The following is a 15,683-nucleotide window of genomic DNA, read 5'->3' on the forward strand; positions in this document are numbered from 1 at the left end:
GGATATAGGTAGATATTTGTTGCAGAAAATATTATTATCTATACTTATAATAATGTATAATAAAAGGCAATTTTTATGCTGGCAACATTGAAAATAGCGCCAGACAGTGGCGGATGGATTGATTTTTACGTCATTTTTCGAGGTCTTGTGACGGCGCAACATTTGAACTTATATTAGCGATAAATCTGTAAAGTGAAGATAAAATCCAAAAATCATGGCTGTATAAATTCCACTGTAGTGTTCCAACAAATTTTATAAATCATTTTGTTATAATAAAAATTGTTCTAGTGTGTAAAAGGTGAGTGAAAAATATTCATCACATTTTTTAGTATGAATTACAAACTTTCATGCATTATAAGTCGTAATATACTATCGATAGCTCCAAATTTGCAACAAGATTTCTAAATTATATTTATTTTAGGCTAATTCTTAACATAAAAGGTTTTGTCGATAATATTGATTGCATAAAAATACCTAAATAGTACCCATGAAACTAGGACTCAGCTTAGCTTCTTACTAAGCATTTATTCTGTGTATTATGCGCTTATGGAAAATTAGAATCAGCTTATTTTATCTATTTCCTACTATTTGGGTAGATACTTAGTTCCACGGGTTCCTAACATGGATAAATAGGTACATAATATTTTAATGAACCGCAATGGATATCCGAAATTCGCTTATCATTACAGAAATTAATGTAAACAGAACTTGTCGCTAATGTATTATGCATGATAAACAATTGTTTAATTTTTATTAGGTACCTACTTAAGTAAGTACATAATTTATTTTAAATATTTGAATGTATACGCTCAAATTCGATTTTATAAATTATGTAATGCGACGAAAGTATGGCAAGTGAAGTATCGTTAGTTGGTATATTAAGATTTTATCAAAAATTCAACTGAACACATTGAATTAGATAGGGATTCTTTAATTACCTACAAAGATAATGAAATTGCGATAAATACGTAATTAATTTATGATTGTTTTTAGTTTTTCAATGATGTTTAATTCAAAACTAATTTGTTTCGAAATTCTTAAATTATACGGTATCTGCACTTAGAATCCGAGTGCAGTTCACGCTTGACCAGTTTTCTGTACGATAGTCTAATAAAATAATAGTTACCTACTTAGTTTATTAGACACTGGCTAGCTATTGCCCTTGTCTTCGTCTGCAATCGATATCTATTAATAGCATAATCAGGGATAATATACCGGTATATCTAAATATTAAGGAATAATTCTACCAATCCGCATTGGACCAGCGTGGCAGACTATGGCCTAAACCGTTCTCACTCTGAGAAAAAACCCGTGCTCAGTAGTAAGCCAGCAATGGGTTGATCATCAATCAATCATATTATCTGAATATTACGGAAACGCCTTATCTTTTTATTCAAGTCAAGAACAATTCTCGCGATAACCAAGTCCGTGACATATCAATGTTTGTGTGTTTGTCTAAATAATTAAAGTTATCTCGGTTCATATTATACGCAGTTCAGTCTAACGACACGGGGGCATTATCTTACTCATGTTTTATAATTACTTAATAAAAATATAGATCCTTCTCCTCTCAAATGATTAGAGTTCAGCTTTGATAAATTATTTCTAAATTGTCTCTGGTCTGGTGGGACGCTTCAACCTTGGCTATTTTTCCACCCTATCGGCAAATCCGTACCGCCCAGCGATTAAGCCTCCCGGTACGATGCCGTGTAGAAACCGATCAGGGTTATGGGCTTAATGAAACTACCATACCCCTTCCAAGTTAGCTCGCTTCCATCTTAGAGCTCGTTCACACAGGCTGCGTAAGCGTAGACGTAGGGGGTACCATTCCGTTGTAATGTGTGGAACCGTATGAAACATGGCATACCGATTGCGTGACGTGAACGTTCACGTAGACGTAATGCGTGCAGTTACGTCTATGGGTTCACGCGCATCACTACGCACGTGTCACGTGTACGTGCTGCATTCGTAATTGGTGTGAATCGGCCATGAGACTGCATTACCACTTACCACCAAGTGAGATCGCAGTCAAGGATTAACTTGTATCGGAATAAAAAAGAAAATAGGGTCCTGTATCTGCGGAGGACATAAATTAGGGTATCCTTCGATTGCGCTTGTCAGTACCTAAGAAATGTTTGATATCGCTAGAGCGTACCTACCCCTAAAATGAGTGGAAAATGCGTTGACGTATGGCAGAAGTTAGTGGAAGAAAAAGACGTGTTGTACCGACCCCACATAGCGTGGGATTATTGACATGAAGAAGACGGGAAGTGCGTTGCCGCTCCGGTAAAAAGTATGACTCTCTGGTTCCAAGTCCATTGCGCGTGCGGTGCGGCTCCGTACGACGTCGTACAACGCGTCGTATAGCATGGTACAGCTGATTGAAAAGAGCAACCGCCGAGTTTCTTGCTGGTTCTTCTCGGTAGGAGCGGCATTTCGAACCAGTGGTAAATTATTTGACGATTCAAAAGCACTTGTAAAAGTCTAGTTGAATAAAAATCTATTCTATTCTATCCTATCATATCCTATCCTATCCTATCCTTCCTATCCTATCCTATCCTATCCTATCCTATCATATCATATCCTATCCTATCCTATCCTATTCTATTCTATTTATTAGTAGGATGACGCAGCGACATCACTCAGGCGCCGCCAAGCAATGCATCGTGTGGCTCCACTCTTACGGAACGATATCGTTACGTTTAAATTGAAATAGAGTTGATTTATGATATTTATTTTACGTATGTACGTGGCAATGGAAACGCGTGTTTATCAACACTGTTTCCGTTGTGATACGGTGTTAACAAAGGCGTTTGTCTTGCATTGACACCAATTGCAACTGTACACAAGTCTTGTAAGTAAGGTACTTATTGCCATTTACAACACTAACTCAGTGTTCAACACTGAATGATGGCCACTATAGATGATAGACACAATATCAATAAAAACAATCGCCGAGCTCTTTTGACACCAATGTCTAATCCATTGAAGATTGTCTACGACAAATTATTTTAATATCTCTCAGTGAAACAGCAATGTAGAACCGCAACTACCAAATGTGCCTAAAGTGGTGAGTGTTTATTTGGAGATCCCGCGTTCGATTTTCAGTAGGGGCAAACAAATTGGAAACTTTATAGATTTATAATTTCTAGGTTTATCTACTTACTTAATATCCTTCCAAGTTAGTCCGCTGCCATCTTAGACTGTATATAATATCATTATGTACTTAAGTAATAACCCCCTATCATTATATGTATCGAATAGAATAGAAATATTTTTTAATCAATTACCTAAACTTTTACAAGAACTTTTGAATCGTCAAATGCTTATTGAATTTTGGTTCGAAATACCTAAACAAAATATGTCAAAATATCATTATTTTTAGCCGACTTCAAAAAAAGTAGGAGGATGTTTGTTACGCGATTAGGTACTCCGCCAAATATGAACCGATTTTGATAATTCTTTTTTGTCATACATCAGAGGTGGTAATAACTTAGTAAACAGTAGGTTTTAACCAGGCATACCATATTCTAATACAGTAAAGCCACTGAAAATTGTAAAAAAAATTAAAAAAACCGACTTCAAAAACCCCAAACACTAAAAGTAAAAAATAATTTGTTACCGAATATACAGGATGTTTGGTTATTAGTATATAATGACGACACGTTCCCATGCTACTTTGATCTGATAAATACAATGCTGAAGTAAAATGACGAAATTAAACTATAAAAATTTCCATACAAAATTTTAATTTTTTTTTATGTCCTAGTTTTCATGGCCCTAACGTGCCCTAACTCACTGAGATCGTTGGCCTTGGCCTGTCTAAAGATGGAAATTTTTATAATACTAATTACCAAACACCCTGTATTATACAAGAGGTTATATGTAATTGTATAGTAATATTTTTTCAGCCGTCCCAGTCCACAATGAGCGAGATAAATCTAGACAAGCCTCGATATGACCAGCAAGGCTATTCTGTATCTTTGAAAGTTTTCGTTAGACATTGAGTCCAGTTAGAAATCCATGAAATTTAGGTCACGTGTTTTTCTATTCCGTATCGAATGCGTGGCTAACTAATTACGAGTATCTAACACTTGGCAGTTGGCCAACATTAACATAGTAGCGTATTTTATCGACTTTATATGGCCAAATTAAATATCTCTGCCTGACAGGTAGCGTAGTAGAAATGTAAGACTTTTTAAATTGTACGACTTCGACTAGTTTTTAATTATTATCTATGGACATTTGACATTGACATTACATCAGTTTTAATGTAAAAGAATATTTTAATGTAAAAGAAGTACCTACATATCCTATAATGATTGTGATTATTACTAGGTATTATTACAGGAATATTTGTAATGAAAACAAAGTTCCTTTTATTGTTAAGTTAGAGTTTATTTGGTTTATTTAATTACTATTTTAATGTTAAAGAAGTACCTACCTACATATCTTATCAAGTTTGTTTATGTTGTTCTATAGATTTCCAACTTCTAAAAATATGGTGTTTACTCAGAAAAATACTTTGAAAAAATTTATAAAAGTTAAATGATTTGTGAATCTGTATGGTTTTTAAAATAGCTGGTTTCAACTTAGCCAATCTCCTTTCGGTATATTATGTACCATATAATGAATTTAAATAGTAGACATCATTTACAGTTAAGAATTATTAATTTCTACTGTCTTCTATGGCAGAATTTGTTTCATCTTCCATTTTTCTACTCTGCTTCTTCAACAGATCTCCTTGTTTCTGATTTGATCACGTAGAGACACTGAGAATTAAAGCATTACCACTTCAGCTTCACCACTTGTTGAACTTTGTTGGTTACTCTGCTCTTCATCCCTGAAATAATCGACGTCTCTATACCTGAAAAAAGCTTCTAGCTATGTTAATATATAATGACAACTTTATAGTTACATAGTGTGCCATAATATAATGGATATTTTCAGCGTTTCAACTATCGTGAATGATTTCCAAATTATAAATATATCAAGTCGACTCCTTGAAACTTTATGTACTTAGTGAGTACTTCCCGAGCATTGAGTGCATTGGTTACCTCACGTAGACATCGGCTAAAACATGGTTGGGACATCGTATTGAAGATAGATGTCCCCATTGGGCGCTGATATGTACCCGTGGCATAAAAATGCAGAGCTGCTAGGATCTGCAATAAATATAAAATCCAATTTTTGTGTTAAATTAATCTCAATATTTTCTTCCTCAATATAAATATCAGAATTTTATTTTTATTTGTTATTTTATTTTGTACCAGAAAGTTGTAACAATTAAGAGACAAAGAAAGTAAAAGTGGACAGGGAAGCACTCTATAAGAGATCTCTACCAGTGGCCCTTGGCAGTGCGAGAGGTTGTAAAGGGAGTAGAATAGGTATAAAGATAGAAAATAGGTACTTTAGTACCTACATGAGATTTATCTTTAGTTCAATTCGAACAGCTGTCCTTCGTCGAGCGGCTTGGAGGTGAGGCCCGAGTTCCTCTAACACCTGCTGGTAGCCAGCCTTGCTCAAACGAAAGTTCGCAATGAACTCTGTTTCTGGCAGCTCCATTGGGTTATATATATCGCGCAGCCTGCGCCTGTGGAGTCGCCTTTTGTTGGCGCTGCTCTTCAGCATGCCCCATCAATACGGCACGAGCCATATTTTTTTTTAATTATTATCTACAACATTAACATAACCACAAAATAATTATAGTACCTACTTGCTTACAAAATAACAATAATTTAACTCCGACCAACCAACCTTACTTTATATTACTTACCTTTTTACAACTAATAGGTAAGTACCTAGGTACTAGGTATCAATTTTTTATTATAATATATTTTTCTGAAAAACCGAGCGGAATTCAGCCGATTTGTAATTAATAAAAATCCTTCGAAATTAAAACATCCCTACATTCGTTGAGATTGCTAAAAAATTATTACCTCTATAAAACGGACGGATTATAGTGGCGAGTCGCAAAACACTGGTCCCGACTAGTTGTTAAAACGATCGTAGCCACCTAATAAAGTTTCTAACTACAAACTGTCATTTTTGCTTAGTGAATAGAGTTTTAAAAACTATCGATACGAAAACATACGTGAAAAAGCATTTCCGGTTTCTATTCCATCCCATTAATGGCTATGATCGAGAGTCATTGTCTATGACGTCATCTTGGTTAAAAACTGACGTTAGCGAATAGAAAATTTGAGTTTGACATTTAATTATTAGAAATTTTCACGAAATTAGTGTGCCACTGAGATACAGCATAACCCTGCAGAGCACGTACATGGGCCGAGCGAAACACTTCCTGCTCCTCACTAATCCTATCAACGCCTTCGCCAGCAATGCGGACCTGGAGGAGGCCAAACGGATCGTTACTGAGTTCAGGTATGCCGTATGTTTTTAATCCCCGACCCAAAAAGAGGGATGTTTTGTGATGTGTGTATAGATAGATAGATAGATAGAAACTCTTTATTGCACACAAAAACATATGTAAAGGATAACAATACAGTAAGAAGAAAACAGAAAAAAACAATTGTGTGCAAAGGCGGCCTTATTGCCGCCTAGGTATTTAGGTATATCTGTCTGAGGCAACGTAGCTGCTAAACGAATGAATCGATTTTGATTAGGTTTTTTTTTGTTTGAAAGGTGGCTTGATCCAGAGTGTTCTTAGCTATAATCCAAGAAAATCTGTCAGTTTGAACATTATCAGGACTTTTCTTGTTTTCTTACTATACCGGTTATTTCTATCCGACCAATAGGTACGTATAGGATAGGTAGGTAGTAGGTAGGTTTTAGTATCCAACCAAATTTTAATAGGGCATAAGACTTCGATAGCTGTTTCTGTTAAAGTTTACTTCTAAAACTTTGGAAACATGCAGGAAATCTCGCAAGATGCCGCCGGGGTACGACGCGGACAAGCTGTGGGCCACAAAGTACCTGTACGACAGCGCGTTCCACCCCGACACCGGCGAGAAGATGTTCGTACTGGGACGTATGTCCGCGCAGGCGCCCATGAACACCCTCATCACTGGCTGTGAGTTGATATACCCTCATATCTAAACCTCGGAGACAAACAGATAATATGGCTTTGCAATTTTGTAAATTAAAAAAAAATTGCACTCTGCACTCGTATCTTTTTAAGGATCCGTACCCGATTGGCACCAACGTGGCCTCCTCTGTCCGTCCGTCTGTCTGTCAACGGGTTGTATTTCGTGAACCGTAATAGGTACAGAGTTGAAATTTTCACAGAATGTGTATTTCTACTGCCGTGCTAATAACAAATGATAAAAATGTCAAAGTGGTCGCCATGTAAATTTATATTATTTGTATTGGTTTGTTATTACCTAGACGCAATCTGCTACAAGCAATAATTGTTAATTAAGTATAATGAACAGGCATGATAACGTTCTACAAGACGACAGCCGCCACGGTGTTCTGGCAATGGGTGAATCAGACGTTCAACGCAGTTGTCAACTACACCAACAGATCTGGCGACGCGCCGATGCCTACCTCGTGAGTATCTACAAGAACGTTACACTTCTTTATAGGGTTCCGTACCTCAAAAGGAAAAACGGAACCCTTTTAGGATCACTTTGTTGTCTGTCTGTCGGTCGGAAAAATTACCTGAGTACGGAACCCTCAGTGCGCGAGTCAGACTCGCAATTGGCGGAAAATCTGTCATCGATGATACTATTGGGTACGGGGGAGCACAGTGGTTATGTCGGACTCCTACCGACAAAAAACCTCACGAAGTTCCATCCCACTGCTGATGACTCCGTCAGAGGATGCCCACCTCAACAGACCCGCCACTGGGACACTACATGCTCCCAATCACCGTCAGAGGCATGCCGGAACCACAGCACGTCAACCAACCAGCGGACCATAGTTGAACGACGGACCGCCCCATGTCCATCATCCACAGGCCCTCTCTATATTTACAAAGTACACTGTGGGTCCTCCCGAGGGCTAGGATTCGCGGGTAGGGGAATAGCCTCTCCACTCAAAACCTCAAAAAATCCATAGGATTTTCGAAAAATCCGTGTGAAGTCGCGGGCATCACATAGTTTAGTTATTTAAGGCAGTTTCAGAATAATTTTGTTATAGACAAACATTGTGTTTTGCAGACAACTAATAGCGTCGTACTGCGCGGCGTGTGGAGGCGCCCTTACCACCGCACTGTACCTCAACAGCAAAGTTAAGGTGAGTGCACACACAAAGACCACATGAAGCTATAAAATATTTATTAAGTAAGCTTTTGTTCGCGACTTAGTCCGCGTGACATACAGGAACTGTGAATTAATTATACATGACTGCCTAAAAAAGGAGTGTGAAAACAACACAACTTCTAAATATCAGAACAGATTTGGATTTTCGATGTCATAAATGACATCATAAAGAGAACCTTACAATCTACCATATTTCGAAATTTTTACTGAAATGATGGCTTTCAGACGAATATTACATAAAAAATTCTAAAAAAAAATATTTTAGAGTATAAAGTTAGAGTACAAAAATATATATTTTTTTCTCTAATTTTTGTCTTAAAAAATTGATGAAATAGGGGCTTTCAAAGTGGAGATTGAATTCGACGCATGTCAAAAACGGCTGCATAAATTAAAAACTGAAACTTGTGTACAATTTTAGATATATCCTGTATACTAAGTAAAATGAGATAAAAAGGACTTCGTCTGTGGTGGCGTTTGCTGGCGCGCGTGCGGTGCTTTTTTGGAGTGTTTTTTTGTGAGAAGTGGCCGGTTTTTGTGTTCTGCTGGTGTTTATTGGTGGTGGAACTGACTGGGAAGCGCTCTCAAGGGGCGCCGCGTGTACGTCGGCGGGCGCCGGCACAGACGAAGTCTATACTTATACATATAATTTCCATAACTTGTAAATAACTATGAGCTTGACATTGGCTAATCAGTGTAAAGCCAGACGAGAAAAAAAAAATGAGATAAAAGACAAGTCGGTCCTAACCTCAGCTTGCCGGGATATGACAGACATTATCTTACACCTTGTAAGTATATGTTAAAACTCGTAAAACAAATATTTATCGACGTGACGTGGAGTCAAGGCACAATCCGTTGTAATAATTACGATGTCAATACAATACTTGTCACAGATATCGGACTATATACGGTTGTGTAACATCGTTATGTGTAAAATCCACTCATCATCAGTCCACTACCTGAGCACAGGTTTTTTAGAATGACATAGGGTGTAGGAGATCCACCACACCACTCGCCATGCCACGCCGTCTTAACAGGGCTCTCTCCGTCACTTACTCTATACAATCGTAGGTAGTTAGTTCAAATTTCATTTGAATATTAAGCGACCAAAGTCCATGAAATTTTGCAGACATATTCTAGAAACTAATATCTGTGCCTGTGGTGTTTTAGATTTGTCTAAAAATATGTAGTTTTTAAAATTACAGGGGCTCAAAGATTTGTATGTGAATTTTTAAGACCGCGTAACTTTGAAACCGAATATTTTAACAGAAATCTGGAAAACCACAGGCATAGATATTAGTTTCTAGAATATGTCTGCAAAATCTCATGGACTTTGGTTGCTTAATATTCAAATGAAATTGAAACTACGTTTGTATGGAGCAAGTGACGGAGAGACCCCTCTTAACCACTAGGCCAAAAAACATACAGTACATTCTACATAACATAGTATGGATATAGTATGTTGTGTTTCTGCTCTAGTCTGATGGGAGGCTTCGGCCGTGGCTAGTTACCACCCTGCTGGCAAAGCCATGCCGCCAAGCGATTAAGCGTTCCGGTACGATGCCGTGTAGAAACCAAAGGAGTATATATGGGTTTAATGAAAACTGCCATATCCCATTCAGGTTAGCCCGCTTTCATCTTAGACTGCATTATCACTTACCACCGGGTGAAATTGCAGTCAGGGGCTTACTTGTATCTGAATAAAAAAAACACCTAATTGTAATGGTTTCAAATAGAAAAGCTACCAAAAGTCGTATTTTCAACAAGTACTTATATTATTATATAAAACGTTTCGAGCCACAAAGAGATTTAGGTACCTATTAGGTAGGCACTTATCAGAGGATTAATTTATCGTACATAGGTACTTGATAAAATAATAATATATTAAATAAATGACCCCGAAATTATTCATGTTTCTCGATAAGTTACAGGCAGAACAGATTAACTAGGGAAAAATCACAGTTTCAAATTAGGTACCTCTACTCACAGAGCAAACAAATTAATGTAAAAACAATTTTACCTTATCACTTACGCATATCTAGCTGATATAATTTTTATCATAGCATATTGGTAAATATGTATTTAGGTATATACTACGTCATAGAGGTGTGTCGTGAAAGAATGACTAGGCACCTATTTGCTATGTTGTCGACGTCTCTGTATATAAATGGTGCAAATTCAATAGGCACGATTTGTGGGATATTAATAGCTAAGCAACTCTAGTGCATAACGACCATAATATTTAAAAAAAATACTTTTTTTTATTTACTTTGTACCTACATTTTATTGAATAAATCATTGAATTTGAAAATTTGAATTTGAATTTGAATTTTTTTTCTCTCTCGTCTGGCTTTACAAAGATTAGCCAATGTCAAGTTAGTAGTTATTTGTAACAAGTCAGTTAAACTATACAAGTATGGACCCCGTCTACGCCGGCGCTCGCCGTCACACGCACGGCACCGCTTTAGAGCGCTTTCCAGTCAGTTTTAACAAAAAAAACACTCCAAAAAGGCAGAGCACGCCTGCCAGCCAACACCAACACAGACGAAGTCCAAAAAAAATACTTATCTAATATTATATTGGAGCTGGCTGATTTTTTCCTTCAATACATGAGGAGGAGATCCCAGAAGAGTGGTGCAACAGTTTGCTGGTGCCCATTTACATAAACAAGGGTGATGTAGGTACAAGACTATAACAGCTACCGAGGAATAAAGCTCATGTCGCATAGTATTTAAAAAAAAAAGAATATTAGCCATTTGAATCATGACTAACAGTCCCCTTGCCCCTCCAACTAAGCGTAAAGCTTGTGCTAGGAGTGGGTACGAACGTTGGTGGGTATAGTGCAACGGGTGGGGTTTGAACCGTCGACCTTTCGGATTTCAGTCCGCTCCTTTAACCGTTGAGCTATTGAGGCTTGAAGTATGAAGATTCGGGAAAAAAAACCAGTCAAGTGCGAGTCGGACTCGCACACGAAGGGTTCCGTACCATCGTAGTTGCAAGTTATACCTAACACCTTTATCTCGAACTTTGCAAGTTAATAACTGTCTGCGCCATCTATATGTGATTTATTGAATTAAATTGTTCCCGAACACATTTTAATTTATTTTGTATGATATAACTATAAATTCACGGTTTTCGGATCGATTCCATTACTTGTGTTATAAGACCTACCTACCTACCTTTCATCATTCAAGGTCAACGGCAAGTACCCTATAGGTTTTCTTGACAGACACGCAGACGGACACATGGACAGACAGACAACAAAGTGATCCTATAAGGGTTCCATTTTTCCTTTTGATGTACGGAATCCTAAAAACAAGGGAGATGTACAAGACTAACAGTTAGCGAGGAAAAAAGATCATGTCGCATAGTATGAAGATTTGGGAAAAAGTAATAGAAAGGAGAATGAGAGAGGAGACTAATGTCACACAAAACCAGTTCCAAAGATGCAATATTCGCACTCCCTGGACTAATATTGGAAGGACGAGGTGAAACTGAGGACTTCAGTAATTCTGAAGTTATTTTAAAATTATTTTAAAAGCATTTTTCCCGTTATTTCAGAACCTGAGCCCAATCTACGGGCGCCTGGTGCCGTTCGCGGCGGTGTGCGGTGCGAACTTCATCAACATTCCCATGATGAGGAGCGGGTAATTCACTTACTGATCACTTAAGCCTCAATAGCTCAACGGTTATAGGAGCGGACTGAAATCCGAAAGGTCGCCGGTTCAAACCCCACCCGTTGCACTATTGTCGTACCCACTCCTAGCACAAGCTTAACGCTTAGTTGGAGGGGAAAGGGGAATGTTAGTCATAATTAAAAATGGCTAATATTCTTTAAAAAAAAAAATTATTACTTATGTACAGTCCGACAAGGCTCTTATGGCGCGTGGTCAAAATCGGAACTAAAGCCGCCATTTTGAGAAGTGCGGGGGCTGTGCGGGTGTGCGAGGCGTCCCCACCCCGGTTGCCATCTTACCCTGTCGCGCACTATAGATACCTATTACCTACCTACTACATTTTTTTCATTACACTTTTTTCCAGGGAACTCCTAAACGGCACCCCAGTGTTCACGGCCGACGGTGTGCGAGTGGGGGAGTCCAAAGCCGCCGCCAGATACGGTATAGGACTCGTGTGCATCTCCCGAGTCTTCATGGCCTTGCCTGGAATGAGTGAGTGCTACTATGTTTCAAGGTTCTTCCAAAACACAAAGAAAGGTACACAAAATCTGCCAAACAGAAAAAGGGCTTTTTCTAAAATCTCAAACACTGTTTTAAGCTTCCTAAAATCTCAAACATTAAAGACTCGCCCAAAAATCTAATGCAATTAAAATGCACTCTACTTACCTACCACGAATTTCAATCGCTATTAAATGCTCTCCGAGAAATGTTGAACGCTATCAAATGCTCTCCCAGAAACCTTAAACGCTATCCAATGCTCTCTCAGAAATCTCAAAGCTGTTAAAGGTTCTCCTGAAAATCTCAAAACACTATTAAATGCTCTCCCAGAAATTACAATCGCATTAAATGCTCTCCCATAAATCTTAAATGCTCTCCCAGAAATCTTAAACGCTATCAAATGCTCTCCCAGAAACCTTAAACGCTATCCAATGCTCTCTCAGAAATCTCAAAGCTGTAAAGGTTCTCCTGAAAATCTCAAGACACTATTAAATGGTCTCCCAGAAATTTCAAACGCATTAAATGCTCTCCCAGAAATCTCAAAGCTATTAAATGTTCTCATGAAAATCTCAAAACACTATTGAAATGCTCTCCCAAAATCCAGTAAAAACTAAAGCCATCCGTCGTTATAAAATACTCCGATTAATCACGTTGGTCCAGCCGGTAGATATTTTAAATATTTATAACATTTGAATAATTTTTTCTCTTGTCCACAGCGGTAACGCCGATAATAACCAACATAGCGATCAACAAGGGAGTATTCTGTAGACGGCCCATGATGGTGATTCCGTTCCAACTCTTCCTCGTGGGGCTTTGCGTCACCTTCGCCACTCCACTTTGCTGTGCTCTGTTCGAGCAAAGGGCTTCCATCGGCGTGGACAGCCTCGAGTCGGAACTAAAGGTGAGTTAGTGGCTGTGAGAGTAGGTGGCTAACTGAGTTGGTGGCAAGTTGTGAGTTTGTGGTTAGCTGTGTAAAATAGGGATGTTTGTTAGGGGCTAGCTGACTGAGTTACTAGCTGCGTAGGTTAGTGGCTAGTTGTGTTAGGACAAGCTGTGTGAGGTAGTGGCTGGCTGTGTGAGTTAGTGCTAGCTTTGTTATTGGCTAACTGTGTAAATTAGTGGCTACCTAGTTTTATTAGTGGCTTGGTTTGAGTAGGTAGCTAGTATGTGAGTTGATAGCAAGCGACGTGAGTTGGTGGCTTGGTATGTGAGTTAGCTGTCTTAAGTAGTGGCGTGGCTGTGTTTTAGTGGCTAGTTGTACCTATTAGTGGCTTGCTGTGAGTTAGGTAGTGAATTAGTGGCTAGTTGTGTTATAGTGGCTAGGTATGAATTTGTGGCTAGGCGTGAGTTAGTGGCTAGGTTTGTGAGTCAGTGGCTGGCTGTATGAGTTAGTGGCTAGCTATGTTTAAGTGGTCCACTGTGTGAGTTAAATTAAATGAAAATAGCGATCATGTTGATTCATATAATTAATTTATTTCAGACACACGTAAAGAAGAATTATCCAAAAATAAAAGAAGTTTACTTCAACAAGGGACTTTAAAAGGGTCCAAAGAAAAATGAACACGACAGCGGCAGCTAGAAACCAATGAAACCTCCGAGACTTCAATTATTCTAGAAGTCTCCAGATGTTGTCAATTGTTGATTCCCATTTTAGATGCATTTTTAGCTATTTATATTGTTTTTATTAGTCTGTGATTTGGTGGACGATCTGTTATCAAGTTTTTACACTGGTGTAAATTAACACAAAAAAAAGATTAATTGTTGTACATTAATACATTAAAAAAAACTTACTGAACTTAAAAATCCGATCCCAAAACCCTAAAGTATCCAAATTGTTTTGAGTACTTAATGATATGACAATTTACTATTAAATAAAGAAAATTAAAGTAACAATAAATTACTGTCCAGTCCAAAAATAAAGCAATTGCCGGCGGAGCAATATTGGAAAGAAAAGGCGAAGCCAAGCCGAGTCCAATAAATCGTCCGCCAGCTCCGAGACTAATATTACAGGCAGGCGTTTTTCTTGTCTTAAGTCGCAACTAAACATTCCAAAATGACGTGATCATAATATTATTTATATTATGTTAATAGATCTGTTCCTATTTTATAAAAAGCTAACTTATTTATACATTATTTTTATTATTCTTTATGTTAATTTATTAAGTTATTTTCTAGTGTTGACTTTTGTTGTGATGTATTTTGATTGCTGCGTCGACATTTTTGTATCAAAATTAAGTTTATAAGTTTTAATCCATATCCAACTCATCCATTCACACTGACTGAGACGGTTCGTGGGATAGATGCGTGTTTGCGGTGGAGGCAGGAACTATGGTGTTAGTCAAAATCAAAGTCATTTATTCAAACTGGGTACGATTGCACACTTTCTTATTGTCAAACAATGATGTAGTGATGATATTAAAAATAAAGCTACCAGTCTCCATAGGTTACACTTCAGTCTCCATAGTTGTACCACGTTGTACCACACTTTTGACATAACAGTTGATACAATAGTCCTAAAATGGCGAGTGAGATCTCAAAATGTATGCATTATACTATAGTTTGAAAATGTTGAAGAAACCAATGAACTTACAAACAAAGAGACATTGAAACAAAATTGAAAACAAACATTTGAAAACCCGGGCGTAAAAAAATGCAATGATACAGTCTATAAAATGAAGTGTTTTGTTAGCAATATTTTTATTTTTTATCATTAGCTAATTATTTTTTAAATTGTGGCTCAAATTAGCAATAAATAAAATACCTAGGTATGTTTTTAAACTATTGTTTTTTTTACTATTTATTAAAAATTTGACGATTGCTTGGCAATATAAAGTCAATTAAATGCTTAGATTTATTGTTATTAATAAATCGCGACAATAATTCCGTTATGTTTCAAACACAAATTGATTATTGAAGTAGGTGATGTACAAAATAAATGTTGATTAATATTATGTATTTAATACTGGTTTTATTTTGCACCTTTGTCTCCTAAAGGTGGGCCTACACTAGACCGATAATACGTCTACTCCTAGAATAATACGTCTGGGTGTAATCAGAACGCTAGCAGAAACGAAGACGGGTGATAGTACTGATGATGAAAAACTACAAAAAAATAAATTTAAAAACCCTGATTTTTTCAAAAGTTCACAATACATACATTGATAATAAAACATCTGACTGACGCTAGAAGTCAACGAAAGTTCCGTAAATAGATCACTCGAAGTCAATGCCACGTCGTAGGTGGGGCATTGACCCGAGTTTTGCACGCTACAGAACGCGATTTTGA

The 15,683-nt window shown here is 37.5% G+C and overlaps 1 protein-coding gene across 3 annotated transcripts; it reads left to right on the plus strand.

The window, feature by feature from the left end:
• Positions 1-100: 100 nt before the first annotated feature.
• LOC123877651 (sideroflexin-1) lies at positions 101-14,140 on the plus strand. 3 transcript variants are annotated; one of them, XM_045924499.1, is made up of 10 exons: positions 101-298; positions 3,898-3,962; positions 6,272-6,384; positions 6,879-7,033; positions 7,395-7,512; positions 8,124-8,199; positions 11,784-11,869; positions 12,264-12,391; positions 13,114-13,298; positions 13,878-14,140. In XM_045924499.1, the coding sequence occupies exons 2-10, from the start codon at positions 3,927-3,929 to the stop codon at positions 13,935-13,937; spliced, it is 957 nt and encodes a 318-aa protein (XP_045780455.1). In that variant the 5' UTR covers positions 101-298; positions 3,898-3,926; the 3' UTR covers positions 13,938-14,140. The 3 variants fall into 3 exon arrangements, with proteins under 3 accessions (XP_045780455.1, XP_045780454.1, XP_045780453.1); XM_045924498.1 differs by having other exon boundaries at positions 3,912-3,965; positions 6,275-6,384; XM_045924497.1 differs by having other exon boundaries at positions 3,912-3,962.
• The last annotated feature ends 1,543 nt before the right edge of the window (positions 14,141-15,683 follow it).

Source organism: Maniola jurtina, chromosome 24 (genome assembly GCF_905333055.1).
Source record: "Maniola jurtina chromosome 24, ilManJurt1.1, whole genome shotgun sequence".
NCBI lineage: Eukaryota > Metazoa > Arthropoda > Insecta > Lepidoptera > Nymphalidae > Maniola > Maniola jurtina.